This window comes from Pseudophryne corroboree (assembly GCF_028390025.1).
Source record: "Pseudophryne corroboree isolate aPseCor3 chromosome 3 unlocalized genomic scaffold, aPseCor3.hap2 SUPER_3_unloc_33, whole genome shotgun sequence".
Lineage (NCBI taxonomy): Eukaryota > Metazoa > Chordata > Amphibia > Anura > Myobatrachidae > Pseudophryne > Pseudophryne corroboree.
In genome coordinates this window covers 732260-754805 of record NW_026967523.1, presented here as the reverse complement: position 1 = coordinate 754805, position 22546 = coordinate 732260, and the positions used below count along the sequence as shown (strand labels likewise).

Genomic DNA, 22546 nt, shown 5'->3' with positions numbered 1-22546 from the left:
GGAGAAGGCTTTTATTCGAGCCTGTTCATTGTCCCGAAGCCAGACGGCTCAGTCATACCAATCCTGAACTCGGTTGCTGGGAAAGATGGTGGGAAAGATGGTGGCGGCCTACGAGGCCATTCATTTTGGCAGATTCCATGCCAGAGTGTTTCAGTGGGACCTGTTGGACAAGTGGTCCGGGTCCCATCTGCACATGCACTGAAGGATAACCCTGTCTTCCAAGACCAGAATCTCACTCCTGTGGTGGCTGCACAGCTCTCACCTCCTAGAGGTACGCAGGTTTGGGATCCAGGACTGGATCTTAGTGACCACGGATGCGAGTCTTTGAGGCTGGGGAGCAGTCACGCAGGGGAAAAGCTTCCAGGGAAGATGGTCAAGCCAGGAAATGTGTCTACACATAAACGTTCTGGAGTTAAGGGCCATTCACAGCGGCCTTCTGCAAGCGGAACATTTTGCAATCGGCCCGTCTTGATTCAGTCGGACAACATAACAGCAGTAGCGTACATAAACCGCCAGGACGGAACAAAGTGCAGAGCGGCAATAGCAGAGGCCACAAAGGTGCTCCGTTGGGCGGAAAGGCATACAAGCGCTCTGTCAGCGATCTTCATTCCAGGAGTGGACAACTGGGAAGCAGACTTCCTCAGCAGACACAATCTCCATCCAGGAGAGTGGGGTATTCATCAAGAGGTCTTTGCAGAAGTGACAAGTCTTTAAGGGAATTCCTCAAATAGACATGATGGCGTCTCGCCTCAACAAGAAACTTCAGAGATATTGTTCCAGGTCAAGAGACCCTCAAGCAATAGCAGTGGATGCCCTAGTGACACCGTGGGTGTCTCAGTTGGTGTACGTGTTTCTTCCGCTTCCACTCATTCCAAAAGTGATAAAGAGCATAAGAAGAACAAAGGTTCGAGCGATCCTCATTGTTCCAGACTGGCCTAGAAGGGTTTGGTATCCGGATCTTCTGGAATTACTCGTAGGAGATCCCTGGCCTCTTCCTCTGGGGGAGGATCAGTTACAGCAGGTGCGTGTTCCAAGACTTACCGCGACTTCGTTTGACGGCTTGGAGGTTGAACGCCGGATCCTAGCCCGGAAGGGTATTCTCGAGGAACTTATCCCCACTCTTATTCAGGCCAGGAAGGGAGTAACGTCTAAACATTACCACCGTATTTGGAGAAAATACGTGTCTTGGTGTGAATCCAGGAAGGTTCCTACGGAAGACTTTGAGCTAGTACGTTTTCTCCATTTTCTACAAGTCGGTATGGATGCGGGCCTTAAGTGGGCTCAATTAAAGTTCAAATTTCAGCCTTATCGGTTTTCTTCCAAAAACAATTGGCCTCTCTTCCAGAAGTTCAGACCTTCGTGAAAGGAGTGTTGCACATCCAACCTCCCTTTGTGCCCCCTGTGGCACCGTGGGATCTTAACGTGGTGTTGCAATTCCTGCAATCTCATTGGTTTGAACCTTTGCAGAAGGTAGAGTTAAAATTTCTTACTTGGAAACTGGTCATGCTGTTGGCCTTGGCATCCGCAAGGTGGGTGTCTGAATTGGCGGCCTTGTCTCACAAGACCCCTTATTTGATCTTTCATGAAGATAGAGCAGAATTGAGGACTCGTCAGCAGTTTCTGCCGAAAGTGGTTTCGACGTTACACTTGAACCAACCTATTTTGGTGCCAGTGGCTACTGACGCCTTGCTGGAATCAAAGTTTCTCGATGTAGTAAGAGCCAGAATGGCTCAGTTTAGGAAAACGGAGGCTCTGTTTGTCCTGTATGCTCACAATAAAATTGGGGCTCTTGCTTCCAAGAAGACTATTGCGCGCTGGATCTGTCCTACGATATCAGCAGGCTCATTCTATGGCTGGATTGCCGTTACCGAAATCGGTAAAGGCCCATTCTACCAGAAAGGTGGGCTCGTCCTGGGCGGCTGCCCGGGGGGTCTCGGCATTGCAACTTTGCTGAGCAGCTACTTGGTCGGGTTCAAACACCTTTGCGAAGTTCTACAAGTTTGATACCCTGGCTAATGAGGACCTCATGTTTGGTCATTCGGTGCTGCAGAGTCATCCGCACTCTCGCGTTCGTTCTAGTGCTTTGGTATAACCTCATGGTTCTTGATGTGACCCCAGCATCCTCTAGGACGTATGAGAAAATAGGATTTTAATACCTACCGGTAAATCCTTTTCTCTTAGTCCGTAGAGGATGCTGGGCGCCCGTCCCAGTGCGTACTGTATCTGCAGTTTTTAGTTGTGGTTACACACATGTTGTGTTACGTTTATAGTCGGTCTGTTTCTGATGATGTTCATGCCGTTGACTTGCGTTGTGTTAAATGCCATGTTGCACGGCGTGCTTGAGGTGTGAGCTGGTATGTATCTCACCTTAGTTTAACAATAAATCCTTTTCCTTGAAATGTCCGTCTCTCTGGGCACAGTTCCTATAACTGGAGTCTGGAGGAGGGGCATAGAGAGAGGAGTCCGTTCACACCCCTTTGAAAGTCTTAAAGTGCCCATGTCTCCTGTGGATCCCATCTATACCCCATGGTTCTTGATGTGACCCCAGCATCCTCTACGGACTAAGAGAAAAGGATTTACCGGTAGGTATTAAAATCCTATTTTTTTGGTAATTTAGGAAGAATGTCTGTCTGATATAAAGGCAGAAGATATAGAGGGAGAAGAAGAGACGTATGTGACTGATATAAAGGCAGAAGATACAGAGGAAGAAGAAGAGACGTATGTGACTGATATAAAGACAGAAGATATAGAGGGAGAAGAAGAGACGTATGTGACTGATATAAAGGCAGAAGATACAGAGGGAGAAGAAGAGACTTATGTGACTGATATAAAGACAGAAGATATAGAGGGAGAAGAAGAGACGTATGTGACTGATATGAAGGCAGAAGATACAGAGGGAGAAGAAGAGACGTATGTGACTGATATAAAGGCAGAAGATACAGAGGGAGAAGAAGAGACGTATGTGACTGATATAAAGACAGAAGATATAGAGGGAGAAGAAGAGACCTATGTGACTGATATAAAGGCAGAAGATACAGAGGGAGAAGAAGAGATGTATGTGACTGATATGAAGGCAGAAGATATAGCGGGAGAAGAAGAGACGTATGTGAGGGTTGATCAGCAGTGTAAGGAGGAGGAGATCCCTACAGATATCAGCACAGGTGAGTAATAAACACTTATTACAGAAGTCACATATTCTCATTGCTCAGTCACTACAGCAATCTCTTATCCTACACCCTCCTCCGCCATCAGCCCTGTTCTCAGTTGGGTGTTTCTAACACAAGGCTGTCCATGACAAATATCACATGTAGAGAGTTATTACACACAACACTATAATGTTATGAAAAGTAACAAGCAGAAGTTTATTATTAGTGATTATATATAAATGTGTATATATGTATGTATGTATATAATATAATTAGTATTGTTTTTTGTGGAGTGCCTAATTTATGTGCATTTTGTTAGATGATGCAGGTATGAAACATTTCCTGCTATACTGTAGACCTGAGCTCACCAAATACAATTCGTATAAGATTCAGAAATAAAATGAAATTTGAATCTAGAACTTCAAGTAAAACAGATTAAAAGCTTATCACAAGTACATATCTGTATAATCATAAGACAAGCATTTTGCACATGTTGTCACCCTTGCATGGGCGGGCTTGTTCTTATCCACTCCAATTCACTCTAAATCACCCAACGCGTTTCTTCAATAGTGACTTCTTCAGGGGTGTTTTCTGTTAAAGGCTTTATCCTCAAATATCAGTGTAGACCTGAAATAATTGTGTAACCTTCAGACAGTAATTGTGGACTTGTTCATGATTCACACATTCCTAATTACTTGTGAATAATAGTTCCTACTCTGTGCAGTTCTGAGGTTATGACTTTAGGGAATGTAATGGCCAGATCCAATATTGCTCAATCTAAGGTCTCCCAGTAGCCTTACTACATACATAAATGTGAGTAATGGGTTGGGGTTTTGGAATCCGCACTGGTTCAGATTGTAATTAAGTGAAAGCAGTTAGTAAACAAATTTTTATCTGCCGTAGGGGGCAGAAATCATACTGATAACCAACATAAAACTACCAGTTCGCCTGACCGGCTTTTGTGGGTAGTATAGGGTTGGCGGTGCTCCCGGACATAAGTTCAGAACAAACTTTGTAGGGGTTTTTTTGCAGAGAAGCAAAAAGAGACTGTTTAGATGTCTTTCTGGGGCACACTTTAAATAATTCAATTAGTAATGAAGATGAAGTGGTGTGAGATATAATTATAAAGATAAAACATAACTTTTATTACAAATCAGACGATAAAAGAGGGGGGAGAGACAAACAAAATAGATAAATGATGCTGTATATATCAGCAAGGTGAATAAAAAAAGTATTAAATCACAATGTGACGATATGTGACTCTCTTAATGTAAAGTAGGTGGCAGAGGGTTTATCCGCACACCCACTGGGAATAAGCGAGTATTGATGTTTGAATTGAATCAGAGCGAAAATTTGTTGGTAAATCCTGTATTCTCTATGGATTTATGAATTTTTATACTTAAGTATATTCATATGAGAGAAACAGGAAGAACTGGCTTTAACGACTCTGGACTCCTTATTAGGTAACACAAATATTAATGCTGCAAAGACCAATAGCAATAAGGATATTGGTAAATTAAAGATATATACACGGAAGGTGTATTCCTTGATACTACAGTACCTGGTATTCCCAGAGGGTCACCCTTTCTGGTACTGACCAGGCCCAATGCTGCTTAGCTTCCAAGATCAGACGAGATCGGGCATATCCAGCATGGTATGACTGTAGATAGTCAGGTATATACCTATCTGCGTATGGAAAGGCCAATTGCTTAATAGGTTTGGGCTGGTCTAAGAAGGTATCAGGAAATGGTATAAAGAAAATGAAACCCAGTTACTGAAAAGTATCTAGGCACTGTATCCCAATAATTTGGGTGAAAAAGAGATATAACTGGGTGCAAGGGGAATATTCACATATGTGTAGTATCAAAATGAAGCATAGGGCAGCCGGTATCCTGAAGTTGACACTGGTGCCGAGTATATGAATGTTGTCAAATTAATTGCCCACAATGTAGCATTCAAAATATAGCCGTAGTGGGAATTTATAAGAAACCATGAAAAGAGACACGTATATGAAGCAAAAAGTCCTCGGAGAGGGCAAAACAAATTTTGCATGCACATCCAATTATATCAGTCTAGAGATGACAAGGTAGATATAAATATATGCTTAATCCAAATAGAAATGCTCGGTTGAGGGTTCTTCTAGTAATTGAAAAGGTCTGTCAGTCTGGATTTGGACAGATTCAAAATAAATAAATTGCTGAATGCTTTGCAAAAATATTATATGTTACCACATGAAAAGCATAATGATACCCATAAAATCCAGCACACAAGCACAAAACCACAGTATAATCAATGATCAATTTACATGGAAAAAATTATTTTACACACATAAGTCCATATTTGTCATAATTTGTACAGTGCATCATTTATCTATTTTGTTTGTCTCTCCCCCCTCTTTTATCGTCTGATATGAAATAAAAGTTATGTTTTATCTTTATAATTATATCTCACACCACTTCATCTTCATTACTAATTGAATTATTTAAAGTGTGCCCCAGAAAGACATCTAAACAGTCTCTTTTTGCTTCTCTGCAAAAAAAACCCTACATACATAAATGTGTCTTGCACTCACTATATTAACTAACAATAATAAACAGTGGCGTTTTAGTTCATGTATTGCTCAATGCATTTAAGCCTGCAGCCCCCGACAAGGGACCCCACTATACTGCAGGTCCTACTCTATTGCCCAAAATAATTATCATAAAAACAGCTATAGCATTAGTGTTAACCTTTAGGTATGCGCTCAGCGGTGGAACAGTGACCGAAGGCTTGGATTGGTTTTAAGAGCACCAGTCTGACGTGCCACCACATCTCACGTGGCCCTCCAATTCACCAGATCTGGGACTGTGGGACTGTTTGGCTGGGTCCGGCATTGTACTGTTGGTGCAGTTCCTGGTGCGTTTGGAACGATTGGTGGTTGCTAGACGCCCTAAATGCCTGTGGTCCCGATTTGTCATGATCTACTTTCGCCCACTGTTCCGCCGCTGAGATTCTTGGTGTCCATGCTTCTTCCACTGTAGATGGATACTACTCACTGTCTACAAGGGATCACCAACAAACAAATGCCGGTCTCGGCCAAAACCAATGGCTCCCTTTTGCCAATCGCATCACGTGCAAGACCCATGGTTCCATCTGAAAAAGAAACAATATCTCAACAAATTTGCATTGTATCAATGCCTCAGACATTCACAATGATCATCCAGTAACTTTAGTGTCACCATCTACACGCATGTGCACGTCCTGTGTCATTGTACTTATATATATATATATATATATATGTGTGTGTGTGTGTATATATATATATATATATACATATACATACATATATATATTTTGGTAAAGCGGCACTCCTCAAGAAGACCTGAAGTTGATATTAAAAAATCAATAGCCGGTGCCCTCCAAACCAGGCTGCATCAGTTGGTGTAACGTAATGTAGAATCCATACAAGGCGGCACTCAGAATAAATAGACCAGGCAGGTTTAGTGTACCAACGTTTCAATGCTCTATTCGCGGCATTTTCATCAGGGTGCAGAACAAAAGAGACATACAACCACTCTCCTAATACACCCGGTGGAACCGTCCATGTCGCCATCCGTCGCACTCCAGCGCATCAAAGTGACTTCATCTGACAAATGCTACGTCCGGAGACACGGAGAGAACCTCGTCCACGTGACCTATAGTAACCAATGAGGACAAAAGTATCAAGTAACCTGCCAACAAAACAGTGTAACACCGATCAAATTCTATCCTCTTAGATATATATCTATTTCTCTGACAGGGTCTACAGGTTATCCACAAGATAACATTGGGATATGACGAAGTGACAGCGGATTTGCAACAAATGGTCAAAGCTTTCGGCCTCCCAGCATGCAACGGGCCTGTCCATATATCCCTGCCTCCTGGCTCAGGCAAATCAGTTTTTTGTTTGGTGCGGCAGGAGCCGCCGCCTACTGGGAGTAAATCTTAGCATAGTAAAATTGCGAACGAAAGATTTGCAGAATTGCGAATAGAAACTTCTTAGCAGTTTCTGAGTAGCTCGAGACTTACTCTGCCACTGCGATCAGTTCAGTCAGTTTCGTTCCTGGTTTGACGTCACAAACACACCCAGCGTTCACCAAGACACTCCCGCGTTTTTCCCAGAAACGGCAGCGTTTTTTCGCACACACCCATAAAACGGCCAGTTTCCGCCCAGAAACACCCACTTCCTGTCAATCACACTACTATCACCAGAACGAAGAAAAAAACCTTGTAATGCCGTGATTAAAATACTTAACTGCATAGCAAATTTACTTGGCGCAGTCGCACTGCAGACATTGCGCATGCGCATTAGCGACTAATCGCTCCGTTGCGGGGAAAAAAATAACGAGCGAACAACTCGGAATGACCACCCATGGTCAGAGGGCTGCTGTTTTTTTGCAGCCATCAGTTTTCTTATTTTATTTTTGTAGTATTACTATTTTTTTTGAGTGATTTTTCTAAAAAGCATCTTATACGCACCTTAGAGTCGCTCCAACATCTCCCCGCCGGGTCACGACAACGCTTACCCACGTGTACAGTGAGGCAGGCACAGGTTCTGGTGAACCTTCATGGGCTACTTTGTACAGACATTATCCAATGTAGCTGAGCAGTTTATTCCAGCTCCTATACCAGTGACAGGTTTCCCTATTAACCCTTACATGCAACATTCATTCTGAGGTTTATACACCTAGGGAATTGTCAGCCTCTCAAAAAAGCAGAAAAGGATTTTTTGGGAAATTCGTTGACGCTCCTGTTCAAATCTCTGCTGCCTCCCGCTTTTAACTTGGATCTATCCCAGAAGATCCAGAGAAAATACAGGAAAGTGATAAAAAGTGGAACGAGAGGGTTGGCGCTGAGGGTGAAATAAAAGATTGATACTTATCTAAATAACGGGGTGTGTTGACTTTATGGCGTCTCTTCTTTCCCCTTTATATTCTTAATGGTATTCCTCCAAAGAATTTCGGACAGTGCATGTAAAATAAGGATTGCAATGATTGTAGATTATATGTTGAACCCAATTACGGATGAATTATTCCTGTTTGGTTATTCTTATATGTAATTTATAGTAGGATGCCGTTTGGAGGACTGTGAAGAGAATGTATAGTGATGTCATCTGCTCCAATTTCCGGATTTTTAATATAAATACATTCTCTTCACAGTCCTCCATCAGCCTTGATAAAGAGTAGTAAACTCGAAACGCGTTGGATGAGGACCATTGCCTGCTGGACAATACACCGCTCGTTTTTGGGAGAAAGGTACGGCCATTGTTTTTACTATATTTAGCCTATAGATGCCGGTTCTTGTAGACTGAATATTGGTCCTCCCAATCCCCAACACGGGCGGTGCTTTCCGGCATTCGATGCTTTACTTATTCTCTGTAATTCTTTTATAAGATTTTTTTATTAAAATTTGTTATACTTTTTAAATGAGCCTCCATCTTCTTGAAAAGAAGACAAAGATACCTTGATGTGACTGCAATATATAAGAACACCTATGAGTACTGGTACGCCCTTTTGTACTTGAAAGATACCTTTATATGAGGATATTACACCTAACCAGTGTAAGTTAGGTACACACTGTAGGAACCCATTGTGTGCACTGTTTTGTTGTACTTTATTGGAGCGTGGTCTTGTCTTAAAGATACGTTGATAAGTCTGCTATCAATTTTCATTGTGTAAGTTGAGGTACGCGTCCACCTCATGAGATTACCCTATTGAAATATGTGCGGTTCCTAAATCTTCTGAAAAGAAACTGCTATGGGTTTCATTATACCATTTATTGTGTAAGCTTGGTACATCTATTAAGATAAATTACATATAAGAATAACCAGACAGGAATAATTCATCCGTAATTGGGTTCAACATATAATCTACAATCATTGCAATCCTTATTTTACATGCACTGTCCGAAATTCTTTGGAGGAATAACATTAAGAATATAAAGGGGAAAGCAGAGACGCTATAAAGTCAACACACCCCGTTATTTAGATAAGTATCAATCTTTTATTTCACCCTCAGCGCCAAGCCTCTCTTTCCACTTTTTATCACTCTCAAAAAAGCAGGCTGAAAGGCTGGTGGTAAGTAAATCACATAGACATGATACAAAATCTTCACAGTCTACACATGATTTAGATGAGGATTCGTTGGAGGATGAGGACTCATTGCACTGCGGATGGTCTCAGCTCAGTGGACATACCTGAGCTAATTAGTGCTATGTAAGCCATTCTATCCTTAGAAGAGGCAGCAGAGCCTGTGTTAAAGACTAAGGCAACTGTGTTTAAACATCCCAAAACAGCTGATGGAAATTTTGGGTTACGCTCAGTAGGAAGTTAGTATTCCAAGAAATGGAATTCCAATTATCCTCGTCCAGCTGGGGACTGTTTAAGAAAAAAAAAAGGCAGGTGGCTCCCAAAGTAGATTCGCAAGTCTTATATTGGTGCGAAAATCTGCATTACTTTTGTTTTCAACATCAATAAATGATGTCATGGATAGAAGAGTTGATGGTTTTCTAAAGACCATTTTTTCTTTTGTCTTGTACAATCGTTAGACCAGCCATGGCTTGGGCTGATGCATCGAAGGAGGATATTTTAGTGGCATCTAGAGTAAAGATCCCATATTGCACACATCAAACAGGCAGCGATAAGTGGACCTGGATATGGGTACAATGGCCTCCCAGACAGCAGCGGGTTGGCTATGTACATGGGTGACAACGCTTATACGAGTATTTTTTCCCGTCAAAATTGTTTTACTGTGGCTATGTACATGGTAAGCTGACTCAGAATCCAGGAAGGTTCTGGGGTCTTATCTTTGCTTACTGGAGATATTTTTTTTGTAAGGCATTAACAGTATATTGGAGTCAGAATCAGACTCTAAGAAAGTGAAGTTTCCTTTCACAAAATTTCAAACCTAGTTTCCAGCTTTCCGGTCCTTTCCAAATCAAGGAAAAGGAAAGGGTAAAGGCAAACAGTCCCAATCCAACAGGTCTGGAAAAACTAAAAGGTATTGGGCTACCAGACCGGTTTTCAAATCTGAAGATAAGCCATCAGCCTGATGGTGCAGGCCTCCTCCTGGGGGGACCCGGGGTGGGAGGCTGACTTCTTCAGTTTGCACAGATCTGGCAGCAGTCTACTACAATCAAGAGGTCATCAGTATAAATCAGGTAGTGTGCCACTTCAGACCTAAGACCATTTTGGTAAAAAAAAAGCCAATTCTGTAGATGCCATGAAAGTATTGGCATATGCTGGGGCCACTTAGGACCCCATGGCACAGCCTGGCACTTGTAAATAGTACCCATTATCATAGAAAAGATAATTTCGGGTCTGAAGTGTCACTTTATTTGAGATTTATTGATGACCTCTCGATTGTTTGGACAGCAGAAGAGTTAATGTGGATACTAGACACACACAATGAATGAGGGAGTGTAGTGCAAGTAACGTATGTGCTGCAAAGTAATGGACAGAGATGTTGTCCTACCGCTTATGTGCTGCGCCTGCTGCGAATCAAGTGCTGCTTCCTCAGCTGGGTCGGCTTCTACTAGGCGCCCACTGCATAATCCAGGAAAGGCATATACCGACTCACCAGCGCCGCACATCACACGCAAGAGCCACACATCGTCATGCGCCATCTTTGATTACTTTTGCACATGCGCACTATGGGGGGGTCACTTTTAAGTTTGTTTTTTCATATTTTTGATTTGCCGGCCAGCGTGTTACAAATTTAATTTGTCTAGTGATATTGTTGCTTGAGGCCCCTTGGCACTTTGATGCCCAGTACAGGGGTCCCCTTTGTACCCTCGCCAGGCATGCATATGGATATTGGGAATGGTTTCCGCAACCTTGGAGACAGCAGTGTTTTCCCTCTTCATCCTCCATGTCAGCCATTGCAATGAGAATTTACAAAGGGAACTCTCTTCATGCTCCTTACATCCCTGCCGCTCTAGTCCATATACTGATGGTTCCATCATCCATCAGAAGCAGGAGACATATGGTAATAATATAACCCTCCAAGCACTGGAACTAATGCAGAGAACTCAGTCCTTTTACTATAAATCACTTTTCTAAGGAGCGTAATCTGCATCAGCAGGCCCGTATCCAGGAACCTGGCAGTGGTAGGCAACGGTTGAGGACCTCAGTCTGCAGTTACCAACAGCACAGAAGTTGTCTGCAGGGGGTATCTGCAGATCTTCTTATGCTATCCCCTCAACAGCCCCTACCCCATCCTTTGGGCCTTACATCACTGTTGCCCCCTCAGTGGATTATTGCTGGATGTCACCTGGAGGATCCACCATCTTCCCCAGATCGCTCACCTCCCCCATCCTGACCGGCTGAGGGCCTGGCTGAATGCTATTCTTAGTCTTGCTGGCATCTCCTTCATGACCCCAGGTGCATTATCCCTTTCTCTCCTCTGTGCTATGCTGGCTAGACTTGAGTCTTCTACATCACAGAGAAGACTGGGTTGCAAGTGTCTCCTAACATCCAATGTATCAGCATTTGCTTGGATGTCTCCTAGTGCTGACAGTTACAGTCCACAAAACTTTTATGGGGCTTACAGTAGCGCAACATATCCCCATCTAGTTCCTGCTCTGATCTTGGGTTATCAGCCTCTGATACACGTGTCCTTTCTAAACCACAAGGTACAGACCAGCACTCAGATTTCAGCTCCTCACTCTCTTAATTGCTAAGTGGGAACAATAATTCATAATTGTCTTGTCAGCTGAATATGCTGGTCAGCCAGGGGCATGATGCCACCCTCGACTGGTGGTCAGGAAGTAGGACAATAATACCCCATCCATGGTTATCTCCTCTTGGACACAGTCCTCATAGATCCCCTGCCAGCTGGTTAATAGGTGACCATCTTCCATATCAGCAAATGGGAAGGTGTAGTTGTGCAATCCCCACTGCTTGCCACCAAATGTGAAGGTCCTAGGTCTATGTATGTGCCAAACTGACACCTTGCTTCCTTCTCCAAGTCCTACAGATTGCACAGGACACACAATAGCAAAGATACAAATGATACCTCTATTTTACACACACTGGATATACATGTAACATCAGTAAATACAATCTATATACACTACATACGGATTGGCCAGCAGTATTAACCACACTCTGAGAACCTTATCATGTCCAAGCCACTTTGGCCTGAGGAGTCCCCTGGACAGGAACCAAGACTCCACATTTCCAGTATCTCAGGTTTCAGGAAGTGATCTGAGCTAACATATAAAGTCCTCGGTTTGCCATTATAAAACCTCTGCTTTTACCTGATGGGGTGACACCCTTGAGGCCTAGCTGTGGGTGATGTGAATGAAGGGAATGGCTACAGAACAGCCTGTTTTTCTCTTACGTCCTAGAAGATGCTGGGGACTCCGTAAGGACCATGGGGTATAGACGGGCTCCGCAGGAGACATGGGCACTATAAAGAACTTTAGAATGGGTGTGCACTGGCTCCTCCCTCTATGCCCCTCCTCCAGACCTCAGTTAGATCCTGTGCCCAGAGGAGACTGGGTGCATTACAGGGGAGCTCTCCTGAGTTTCTCTGAAAAAAGAATTTTGTTAGGTTTTTTATTTTCAGGGAGCCCTGCTGGCAACAGACTCCCTGCATCGTGGGACTGAGGGGAGAGAAGCAGACCTACTTAAGTGATAGGCTCTGCTTCTTAGGCTACTGGACACCATTGTCTCCAGAGGGTCGGAACGCAGGTCTCATGCTCGCCGTTCGGCCCGGAGCCCGGCCGCCGTCCTCCTCGCAGAGCCGGAAGATAGTGGCCGGGTGAGTATAAGAAGAAAGAAGACTTCAAAGGCGGCAGAATACTTCTGATCTTCACTGAGGTAACGCTGCGCGCCATTGCTCCCACACACAACACACACTGCAGGCACGGATGGGTGCAGGGCGCAGGGGGGGCGCCCTGGGCAGCAATAAAAACCTCTAGGCTGGCATTATAGTATATATAGGCTGCGAAGGCAGTATATATATATATATATATATATATACAAATCCCCCGCCAGTATTGTATTTTTGAGCGGGACCAAAGCCTGCCGCAGAGGGGGCGGAGCTTGATCCCACAGCACTAACCAGCGCCAATTTCTCCACAGCACGCTGTGTGGGGGTGTCGGTACGTGTGTGTCGGCATGTCTGAAGCGGAAGGCTCTTCTAGGGAGGAGGTGGAGCAAATGAGTGTGGTGTCTCCGTCGGCAACGCTGACACCTTATTGGTTGGAGATGTGGAATGTTTTAAATGCAAATGTGAATTTATTACACAAAAGGTTGGACAAAGCGGAGTCCAGGGAAAATGCAGGGAGTCAATCAATGGCTTTCACTGTGTCACAGGGCCCTTCTGGGTCTCAGAAGCGCCCACTATCCCAAGTAGCAGGCACTGATACCGACACGGATTCTGACTCCAGTGTCGACTACGATGATGCGAGATTGCAGCCAAAGTTGGCAAAAAGTATTCATTATATGATTATTGCAATAAAAGAAGTATTGCATATCACAGATGACCCCTCTGTCCCTGACACAAGGGTCCACATGTTTAAAGAAAAGAAACCTGAGGTTACTTTCCCCCCTTTTCATGAACTAAATGAGTTGTTTGAAAGGGCTTGGGATACTCCAGACAAGAAACTGCAGATTCCCAAGAGAATTCTTATGGCGTATCCTTTCCCGGCTAAGGACATGATACGGTGGGAATCCTCTTCCAGGGTGGACAAGGCGTTAACGCGCTTATCCAAAAAGGTGGCGCTACCATCTCAAAATACCGCAGCCATCAAGGATCCTGCTGATCGCAGGCAGGAGACTACCTTGAAGTCGATTTATACACATACAGGTACCTTACTCAGACCACCAATAGCGTCGGCTTGGGTTTGTAGCACTGTAGCAGCTTGGACAGATACCTTGTCAGCTGAAATTGAAACCCTGGATAAGGATACCATTTTATTGACCTTGGGTCATATTAAAGAGGCAGTCCTATATATGAGAGATGTTCAGAGGGATGTTGGCCTACTGGGTTCAAGAGCCAACGCCATGGCTATTTCTGCTAGGCGAGCCTGTGGACCCGACAATGGACGGGTGATGCCAACTCAAAGAGGCATATGGAGGTTTTGCCTTACAAGGGTGATGACTTATTTGAGGAAGTTCTCACGGACCTGGTTTCCATAGCTACTGCAGGTAAATCTACTTTTTTACCTTATGTTTCCTCACAGCCAAAGAAAACGCCACATTATCAGATGCAGTCCTTTCGGTCGCATAAATCCAAAAGAGGTCGGGGATCTTCCTTTCTCGCCAGAGGTAAGGGCAGAGGAAAAAAACTGCCAGCTACAGCTAGTTCCCAGGAGCAGAAGTCCTCCCCGGCTTCTACTAAATCCACTGCATGACGCTGGGGCTCCGCTGAGGGAGTCCGCCCCAGTGGGGGCACGTCTTCGACTTTTCAGCCACATCTGGGTTCAATCAGAGGTGGATCCCTGGGCAATAGAAATTGTATCCTAGGGTTACAAGCTGGAATTCGAAGATGTGCGTCCTCGCCGCTTTTTCAAATCGGCCCTACCAGCTTCTTCCCCAGAAAGGGAGGTAGTTTTAGATGCAATTCGAAAACTGTGTCTTCAACAAGTGGTGATCAAAGTTCCCCTGCTTCAACAGGGGATGGGGTACTACTCAACCCTGTTTGTGGTCCCGAAACCGGATGGTTCGGTCAGACCCATTCTGAATTTAAAATCCCTAAACATATACTTGAAAAGGTTCAAATTCAAGATGGAATCGCTCAGAGCGGTTATCGCCAGCCTGGAGGGGGGGGGGGTTTATGGTGTCACTGGACATAAAGGATGCATACCTTCATGTCCCCATATATCCTCCTCATCAGGCGTTCCTGAGATTTGCTGTACAGGATTGTCATTACCAATATCAGATGCTGCCATTTGGACTTTCCACGGCCCCGAGGATTTTCACCAAGGTAATGGCCGAAATGATGGTGCTCCTGCGCAAGCAGGGAGTCACGATTATCCCGTACTTGGACGATCTCCTGATAAAAGCGAGATCGAGAGAACAGTTGCTGAAAAGCGTATCACTCTCCCTGAGAGTGTTGCAGCAGCACGGCTGGGTTCTCAATCTGCCAAAGTCACAGTTGGTCCCAACGACCCGATTGACTTTCTCAGGCCTGATTCTGGATACGGAACAAAAGAGGGTTTTTCTCCCGATGGAAAAAGCCCTGGAACTCCAGAACTTGGTCAGGGACCTGTTGAAACCGAAAAGGGTGTCGGTCCATCAATGCACTCGAGTTCTGGGAAAGATGGAGGCGTCTTACGAGGCCATTCCCTTCGGCAGGTTCCATGCGAGGACTTTTCAGTGGGACCTTCTGGAGAAGTGGTCCGGGTCCCATCTACATATTCATCAGAAGATCAGCCTGTTTTTTTTTTCAGTCGGTCTATGTGTACCTCTCATCTCAAAAATATTGAGAATCATAAGACGAAAAGGAGTACAGACAATTCTCATTGTTCCAGATTGGCCTCGAAGGGCCTGGTATCCGGATCTGCAGGAAATGCTCACAGAAGATCCATGGCCTCTTCCTCTCAGAGAGGACCTGTTGCAACAGGGGCCCTGTCTGTTCCAAGACTTACTGCGGCTGCGTTTGACGTCATGGTGGTTGAACGTCGGATCCTAGCTGGGAAGGGCATTCCGGACGAAGTCATCCCTACTCTGATAAAGGTTAGAAAGGAGGTGACAGCGAAACATTATCACCGTATCTGGAGGAAGTATGTCTCTTGGTGTGAAACCAAGAATGCTCCTCAGGAAGGTTTCCATCTGGGCCGTTTTCTCCACTTCCTGCAGACTGGAGTAAATATGGGCCTAAAATTAGGCTCCATTAAGGTTCAGATTTCGGCCCTATCCATTTTCTTTCAGAAGGAATTGGCTTCTCTCCCAGAAGTCCAGACTTTCGTGAAGGGAGTGCCTCATATCCAGCCTCCTTTTGTGCCTCCAGTGGCACCATGGGACCTTAAAGTGGTGTTACAGTTCCTTAAGTCTCACTGGTTTGAACCTCTTCAAACGGTGGAATTAAAGTATCTCACTTGGAAGGTGGTCATATTGTTGGCCTTGGCATCTGCAAGGCGAGTGTCTGAGTTGGCAGCTTTGTCTCACAAAAGCCCCTATATGATTTTCCATGTGGATAGAGCTGAGTTGCGGACTCGTCCTCAATTTTTGCCTAAGGTGGTTTCCTCTTTTCATATGAACCAACCTGTTGTGGTGCCTGTGGCTACGCGGGACTTGGAGGATTCCGAGTCCCTTGATGTGGTCAGGGCATTGAAAATTTATGTAGCCAGAATGGCTAGGGTTAGGAAAACAGAGGCACTGTTTGTCCTGTATGTAGCCAACAAGGTTGGCGCCCCTGCTTCTAGGCAGACTATTGCTTGCTGGATCTGTAACACGATTCAGCAGGCTCATTCTACGGCTGGATTGCCGTTACCTAATTCGGTAAAGGCCCATTCCACTAGGAAGGTGGGCTCTTCTTGGGCGGCTGCCCGAGGCGTCACGGCATTACAGCTTTACCGAGCGGCGACTTGGTCGGGTTCAAACACTTTTGCAAAATTCTACAAGTTTGATACCCTGGCTGATGAGGACCTCATGTTTGCTCAATCAGTGCTGCAGAGTCATCTGAACTCTCCCGCCCATTTTGGAGCTTTGGTATAATCCCCATGGTCCTTACGGAGTCCCCAGCATCCTCTAGGATGTAAGAGAAAATAAGATTTTAAACCTACTGGTAAATCTTTTTCTCGTAGTCCGTAGAGGATGCTGTTTTGTTCATACTGTTGACTGGTTCGTATATTCCAGGTTATACAGTGTGGATGGTATGGGCTGGTATGAATCTTGCCCTTGGATTAACAAAATCCTTTCCTCGTACTGTCCATCTCCTCTGGGCACAGTTTCTCTAACTGAGGTCTGGAGGAGGGGCATAGAGGGAGGAGCCAGTGCACACCCCTTCTAAAGTTCTTTATAGTGCCCATGTCTCCTGCGGAGCCCGTCTATACCCCATGGTCCTTACGGAGTCCCCAGCATCCTCTACGGACTAGGAGAAAAAGATTTACCGGTAGGTTTAAAATCTTATTTTCCCCCACTTACCCCTGCGGATTTTTGTGCCTGGCTGTCTGACAAAGACAAGGTTAGAATAAAGCCCACTCCATCACATTGACAGGGGGATTTGCATCTCGGGGCAATAAAACTGGTCGCTATTAACCCCTTGTAGTCATTTGTGATGTCAGAGCCCCTTCAGCTGATCATACCCTCCAGTGAGAGAGGGGGCAGTGTGGGGTGTCAGCCTTGGGTCTTCCTGTAGGTCACACAGCAACACTGCCAAAGAGATGCAGGATAGCTTACCTGGCTGGGCAGTCACCATGGTGACCAGGACATTACACCCTATAATACAGTAATCAATATCTTCATGTATAAACAGGTCATACACATTCTGTAAGGAACAAATCCGCCTTAGAGTCCTCATTCCCTGATAGGCACACCCATATAACAAGAGGGACGATTTCCCACACTGAATACCTATAGGTAATGACAGGCCTGGATGTCGCCAACTGTGTTCTGCCCATGCGTGTGCAATGCATCATGGGAGGTAGCTAGATTCAGGGGACCATGCCGTAGATAGGACCCAAGACGGCTGCGTAGTTCCCAGTTTCTAAAACAGTAATGGGAACTGTGTGTGACATCTGGATACCTTTAAGGTTGTATCTGTTTAAAGGTGAAGAAATACAAAATTGTTCCCTAAGGTAGCTACTGGCGTTGCGTAGAGACCTCATAGATATACTTATATTAGATATACCTCATAGAGTTGCTTTGTAAATCATGAGGAGATTGATTATGGGGATTCTGTATGGATGTTCTGGAGAAGGTATCCAGACTCCCTCTTTACAGAGTAGGGATCATTTTTGGAGGGATAGAATTCCTGTAAGCGGCTTCTTTGGACACCTTGTAATCTCGGAAAGGTCTACGCCATCAGCTGGAGAGGCTAGAGGAATAGTCCGGTCACACCCCCTGAGCAGAGGATCAATCTGGTTATTACACTGAGCAGAAGTCAGGTTAGGTCCCTGGGCCAGAGGAACGGTCTGGTTAGGCCCCTGGTCTAGGGGGAATGGTCTGGAAACGCCACTGGGCAGAGAAACATATAGTCTGGTTAGAACACTGGGCCAGGGGATCAGTCTTTTTAGGCCCCTGGGCCAGGGTAAAGGGTCCAGTTAGGACCCTGGGTCAGGGGAAGGGTCTGGTTAGGCCCCTGGGCCAAGGGAAGGGTCTGGTTAGGCCCCTGGGCCAGGGGAAGGGTCTGGTTCAGTCCCTGGGCCAGGGGAAGGGTCTGGTTCGGTCCCTGGGCCAGGGGAAGGGTCTGGTTCGGTCCCTGGGCAGCAGATGCTCAGTCAAATAAAATGCCTAGATAATATCCCATTTATAGGGATAATAGCTTCTGGAGACAAATGAGACGATACTAAATTCTCTGGCAAAAGTGTTGGTGTAATTACTGTCATTCTCCATCACATCAGCAATTTAAAGACTTAAGAAACTGTAGGTCAGTAAAACAATACAGAAGAAACTATAGGTCAGTAAGACAAAACAGTAAGAAACTATAGGTCAGTAAGACATTACAGTAGGAAACTAAAGGTCAGTAAGACATTACAGTAGGAAACTAAAGGTCAGTAAGACATTACAGTAGGAAATTAAAGGTCAGTAAGACATTACAGAAGGAAACTAAAGGTCAGTAAGACATTACAGAAGGAAACTATAGGTCAGTTACACAATACAGTAAGAAAAGACAACACAGTAGGAAAATATGTCAGTAAGACAATACAGAAGGAAACTATAGGTCAGTAAGACAATACAGAAGAAACTATAGGTCAGTAAGACAATACAGAAGAAACTATAGGTCAGTAAGACATTACAGAAGGAAACTATAGGTCAGTAAGACAATACAGAAGGAAACTATAGGTCAGTAAGACAATACAGAAGAAACTATAGGTCAGTAAGACAATACAGAAGAAACTATAGGTCAGTAAGACAATACAGTAGGAAACTATAGGTCAGTAAGACAATACAGTAGGAAACTATAGGTCAGTAAGACAATACAGAAGAAAACCGTAAGACTATAAAGAAGGCAACTAGGTCAATAAGACCATACCGTAAGAAACTATATAGGTCAGTAAGACATTACAGTAGGAAACTATAGGTCAGTAAGACAATACAGTAGGAAACTATAGGTCAGTAAGACAATAGAGTAAGAAACTGTAGGTCAGTAAGACAATACAGTAGGAAACTATAGGTCAGTAAGACAATACAGTAGGAAACATCTAAAAAGCCTTTTTAAAATAGTTCCTCCTAACACCGCACAACTGCTCAGTGCGCAGACATTTGTGCGCTGAATTAAAATCTTGCAGTAAAGCCTATGGAGAATTAGTACTAATAACTTTTTGCTGCTAATTGGTTAGGGAGTTTTTGCGATGAACTGAATCCCCCCCATAAAGTGTTTATACATACAGTATGATGTTACATTGAGATTACCGCTGGAGGAAACTCTGCCACAATATTATTGAATGTAATTTAGCCCGTTCTCGTATGGGTGTAATATATTAATATTATTCTTACTGAACAGGATTACCAGCACTGAATCAGTTATCACCCAATATAATATACATGCCGACGTGTAACAACAAATACACTTGTTTTTTTATTACATTATTCACCTTTATACATTTACCTTTAATATATCACTGATTTATCTTACATACTTTACTGTACTTAATAAAGGTTATATATTATTTATTAGTGCACAAACAGGACAGTGCGTCTCTTCTTTGCTGTTTTATTATTGCAAAGCCCAAGACACCTCTAGTAATCCCACATGAGCGTCATGTCACCTCTAGTAATCCCACATGAGTGTCCATGTCACCTCTAGTAATCCCACATGAGCGTCCATGTCACCTCTAGTAATCCCACATGAGCGTCCATGTCACCTCTGGTAATCCCACATGAGCGTCCATGTCACCTCTAGTAATCCCACGTGAGTGCCCGTGTCACCTCTGGTAATCCCACATGAGCGCCCATGTCACCTCTAGTAATCCCACGTGAGCGTCCTTGTCACCTCTAGTAATCCCACATGAGCATCCATGTCACCTCTAGTAATCCCACGTGAACGTCCATGTCACCTCTAGTAATCCCACGTGAGCGTCCTTGTCACCTCTAGTAATCCCACATGAGCGTCCTTGTCACCTCTAGTAATCCCACATGAGCGTCCATGTCACCTCTAGTAATCCCACATGAGCATCCATGTCACCTCTAGTAATCCCACATGAGCATCCATGTCACCTCTAGTAATCCCACATGAGCGCCCGTGTCACCTCTGGTAATCCCACATGAGCGTCCATGTCACCTCTAGTAATCCCACGTGAGCGTCCTTGTCACCTCTAGTAATCCCACGTGAGCGTCCGTGTCACCTCTAGTCATCCCACGAGCGTCCGTTTCACCTCTAGTAATCGCACACGAGCGACCGTGTCACGTCTAGTCATCCCACGTGAGCGTCCGTGTCACCTCTAGTCATCCCACGTGAGCGTTTGTCACCTCTAGTCATCCCACGTGAGCGTCCATGTCACCTCTAGTCATCCCACGTGAGCGTCCGTGTCACCTCTAGTCATCCCACGTGAGCGTCCGTGTCACCTCTAGTCATCCCACGTGAGCGTCCGTGTCACCTCTAGTAATCCCACATGAGTGTTCAGTGTTGATCAAGCTCCAGTCTAAGCATCCTTGTTTTGTAATAAACATAAAAGCAATGATTACAGGTAAAAAAATGTCAGTTATAGAATTATATATTGTATCCTATAACACCCTGGGTCTTGTCTGCTTTTATATTTCCATAATGTATTTTATTTCCAGCAGATGGACACACAAGCAGGAATATCTCATAAGGACATCTAATGTTATCTCCGGATTGTGACATTAAAGATAATGACAGTATACAGGATTCTCCAGGAGATAACCCCATTACCCGAATTATACATCCAGCTCTATCAGCTGATCCCCCTGATCCTGGGAAATGTTCTCCTGATCACTCTGATATTGTTGCATCTGTTACAGCTCTGACAGTAGATATAGAGTTTCCCTGTTCTATAGATGCAAAATGTATTACACAGAACACAAAGCCTATTACCCATCAGCCAGCTAAGGCAGGTGAGAGGCCATTTCCATGTTCTGAGTGTGGGAACTGTTTTGCATACAAATCACATCTTGTTATACATCAGAGAAGTCACACAGGTGAGAGGCCATATTCCTGTTCTGAGTGTGGGAAATGTTTCGCACACACATCATCTCTTGTTACACATCAGAGAAGTCACACAGGTGAGAAGCCATATTCCTGTTCTGAGTGTGGGAAATGTTTCTCACAGACATCAGCTCTTGTTACACATCAGAGAAGTCACACAGGTGAGAAGCCATATTCCTGTTCTGAGTGTGGGAAATGTTTCGCACACACATCAGGTCTTGTTACACATCAGAGAAGTCACACAGGTGAGAAGCCATATTCCTGTTCTGAGTGTGGGAAATGTTTCTCACAGACATCAGCTCTTGTTACACATCAGAGAAGTCACACAGGTGAGAAGCCATATTCCTGTTCTGAGTGTGGGAAATGTTTCGCACAGACATCAGCTCTTGTTACACATCAGAGAAGTCACACAGGTGAGAAGCCGTACTCCTGTTCTGAGTGTGGGAAATGTTTTGCATACAAATCACTTTTAGTTTTTCATCAGCGTGCTCACACAGGTGAGAGGCCATTTTCCTGTTCTGATTGTGGGAAATGTTTTGCATCGAAATCAGATCTTGTTCCACATCAGAGAAGTCACACAGGTGAGAAGCCGTATTCCTGTTCTGAGTGTGGTCAATGTTTTGCACAGAAATCGGCTCTTGTTAGACATGAGAGAAGACACACAGGTGAGAAGTCATTTTCCTGTTCCGAGTGTGGGAAATGTTTTGCACAGAAATCGGATCTTGTTCCACATCAGAGAAGTCACACAGGTGAGAAGCCGTATTCCTGTTCTGAGTGTGGAAAATGTTTTGTACGGAAATCAATTCTTGTTAAACATCAGCGATTTCACAGGTGAGAAGTCATTTTTATGCTGTGAGAGAAATAAATCCGCTCTTGTTGAACATATTAGACATTACCCAAGTACGGAAAGCATTTAAATCTTCTGGAGTATAATTATCACTGTCATGCAATGTTCCTCAAGGGTGAATCCGATCTCTTATGCTTTATAAAATATACATGCTACCACTGGGTTATATAATCAGACATCATGGCCTGGTCTACCACTGCTATGCAGATGACCTGCTTTTTGCTCCATGTACTGAGAACCTAATACCAATCCTAAAT

At 44.4% G+C, this 22546-nt stretch overlaps 1 protein-coding gene and 1 non-coding gene across 2 annotated transcripts in view; one reads left to right on the top strand and one right to left on the bottom strand.

Annotated features, from left to right (window-relative positions):
- The first annotated feature begins 3072 nt into the window (after window positions 1-3072).
- The window catches only part of LOC134984067 (zinc finger protein 271-like), a 113114-nt gene continuing 93640 nt past the window's right edge, over window positions 3073-22546 (top strand). Inside the window, exons 1-2 of the mRNA XM_063949706.1 lie at window positions 3073-3161; window positions 21058-22274. Of these exons, the coding sequence (XP_063805776.1) occupies window positions 21099-22274 (1176 nt within the window). The 5' untranslated portion in view covers window positions 3073-3161; window positions 21058-21098. The remainder of the gene's footprint in view (window positions 3162-21057; window positions 22275-22546) is intronic.
- On the bottom strand, window positions 4696-4814 carry LOC134984071 (5S ribosomal RNA). Its single transcript, XR_010191708.1, has one exon. It is a non-coding gene; the product is annotated as a 5S ribosomal RNA (ribosomal RNA).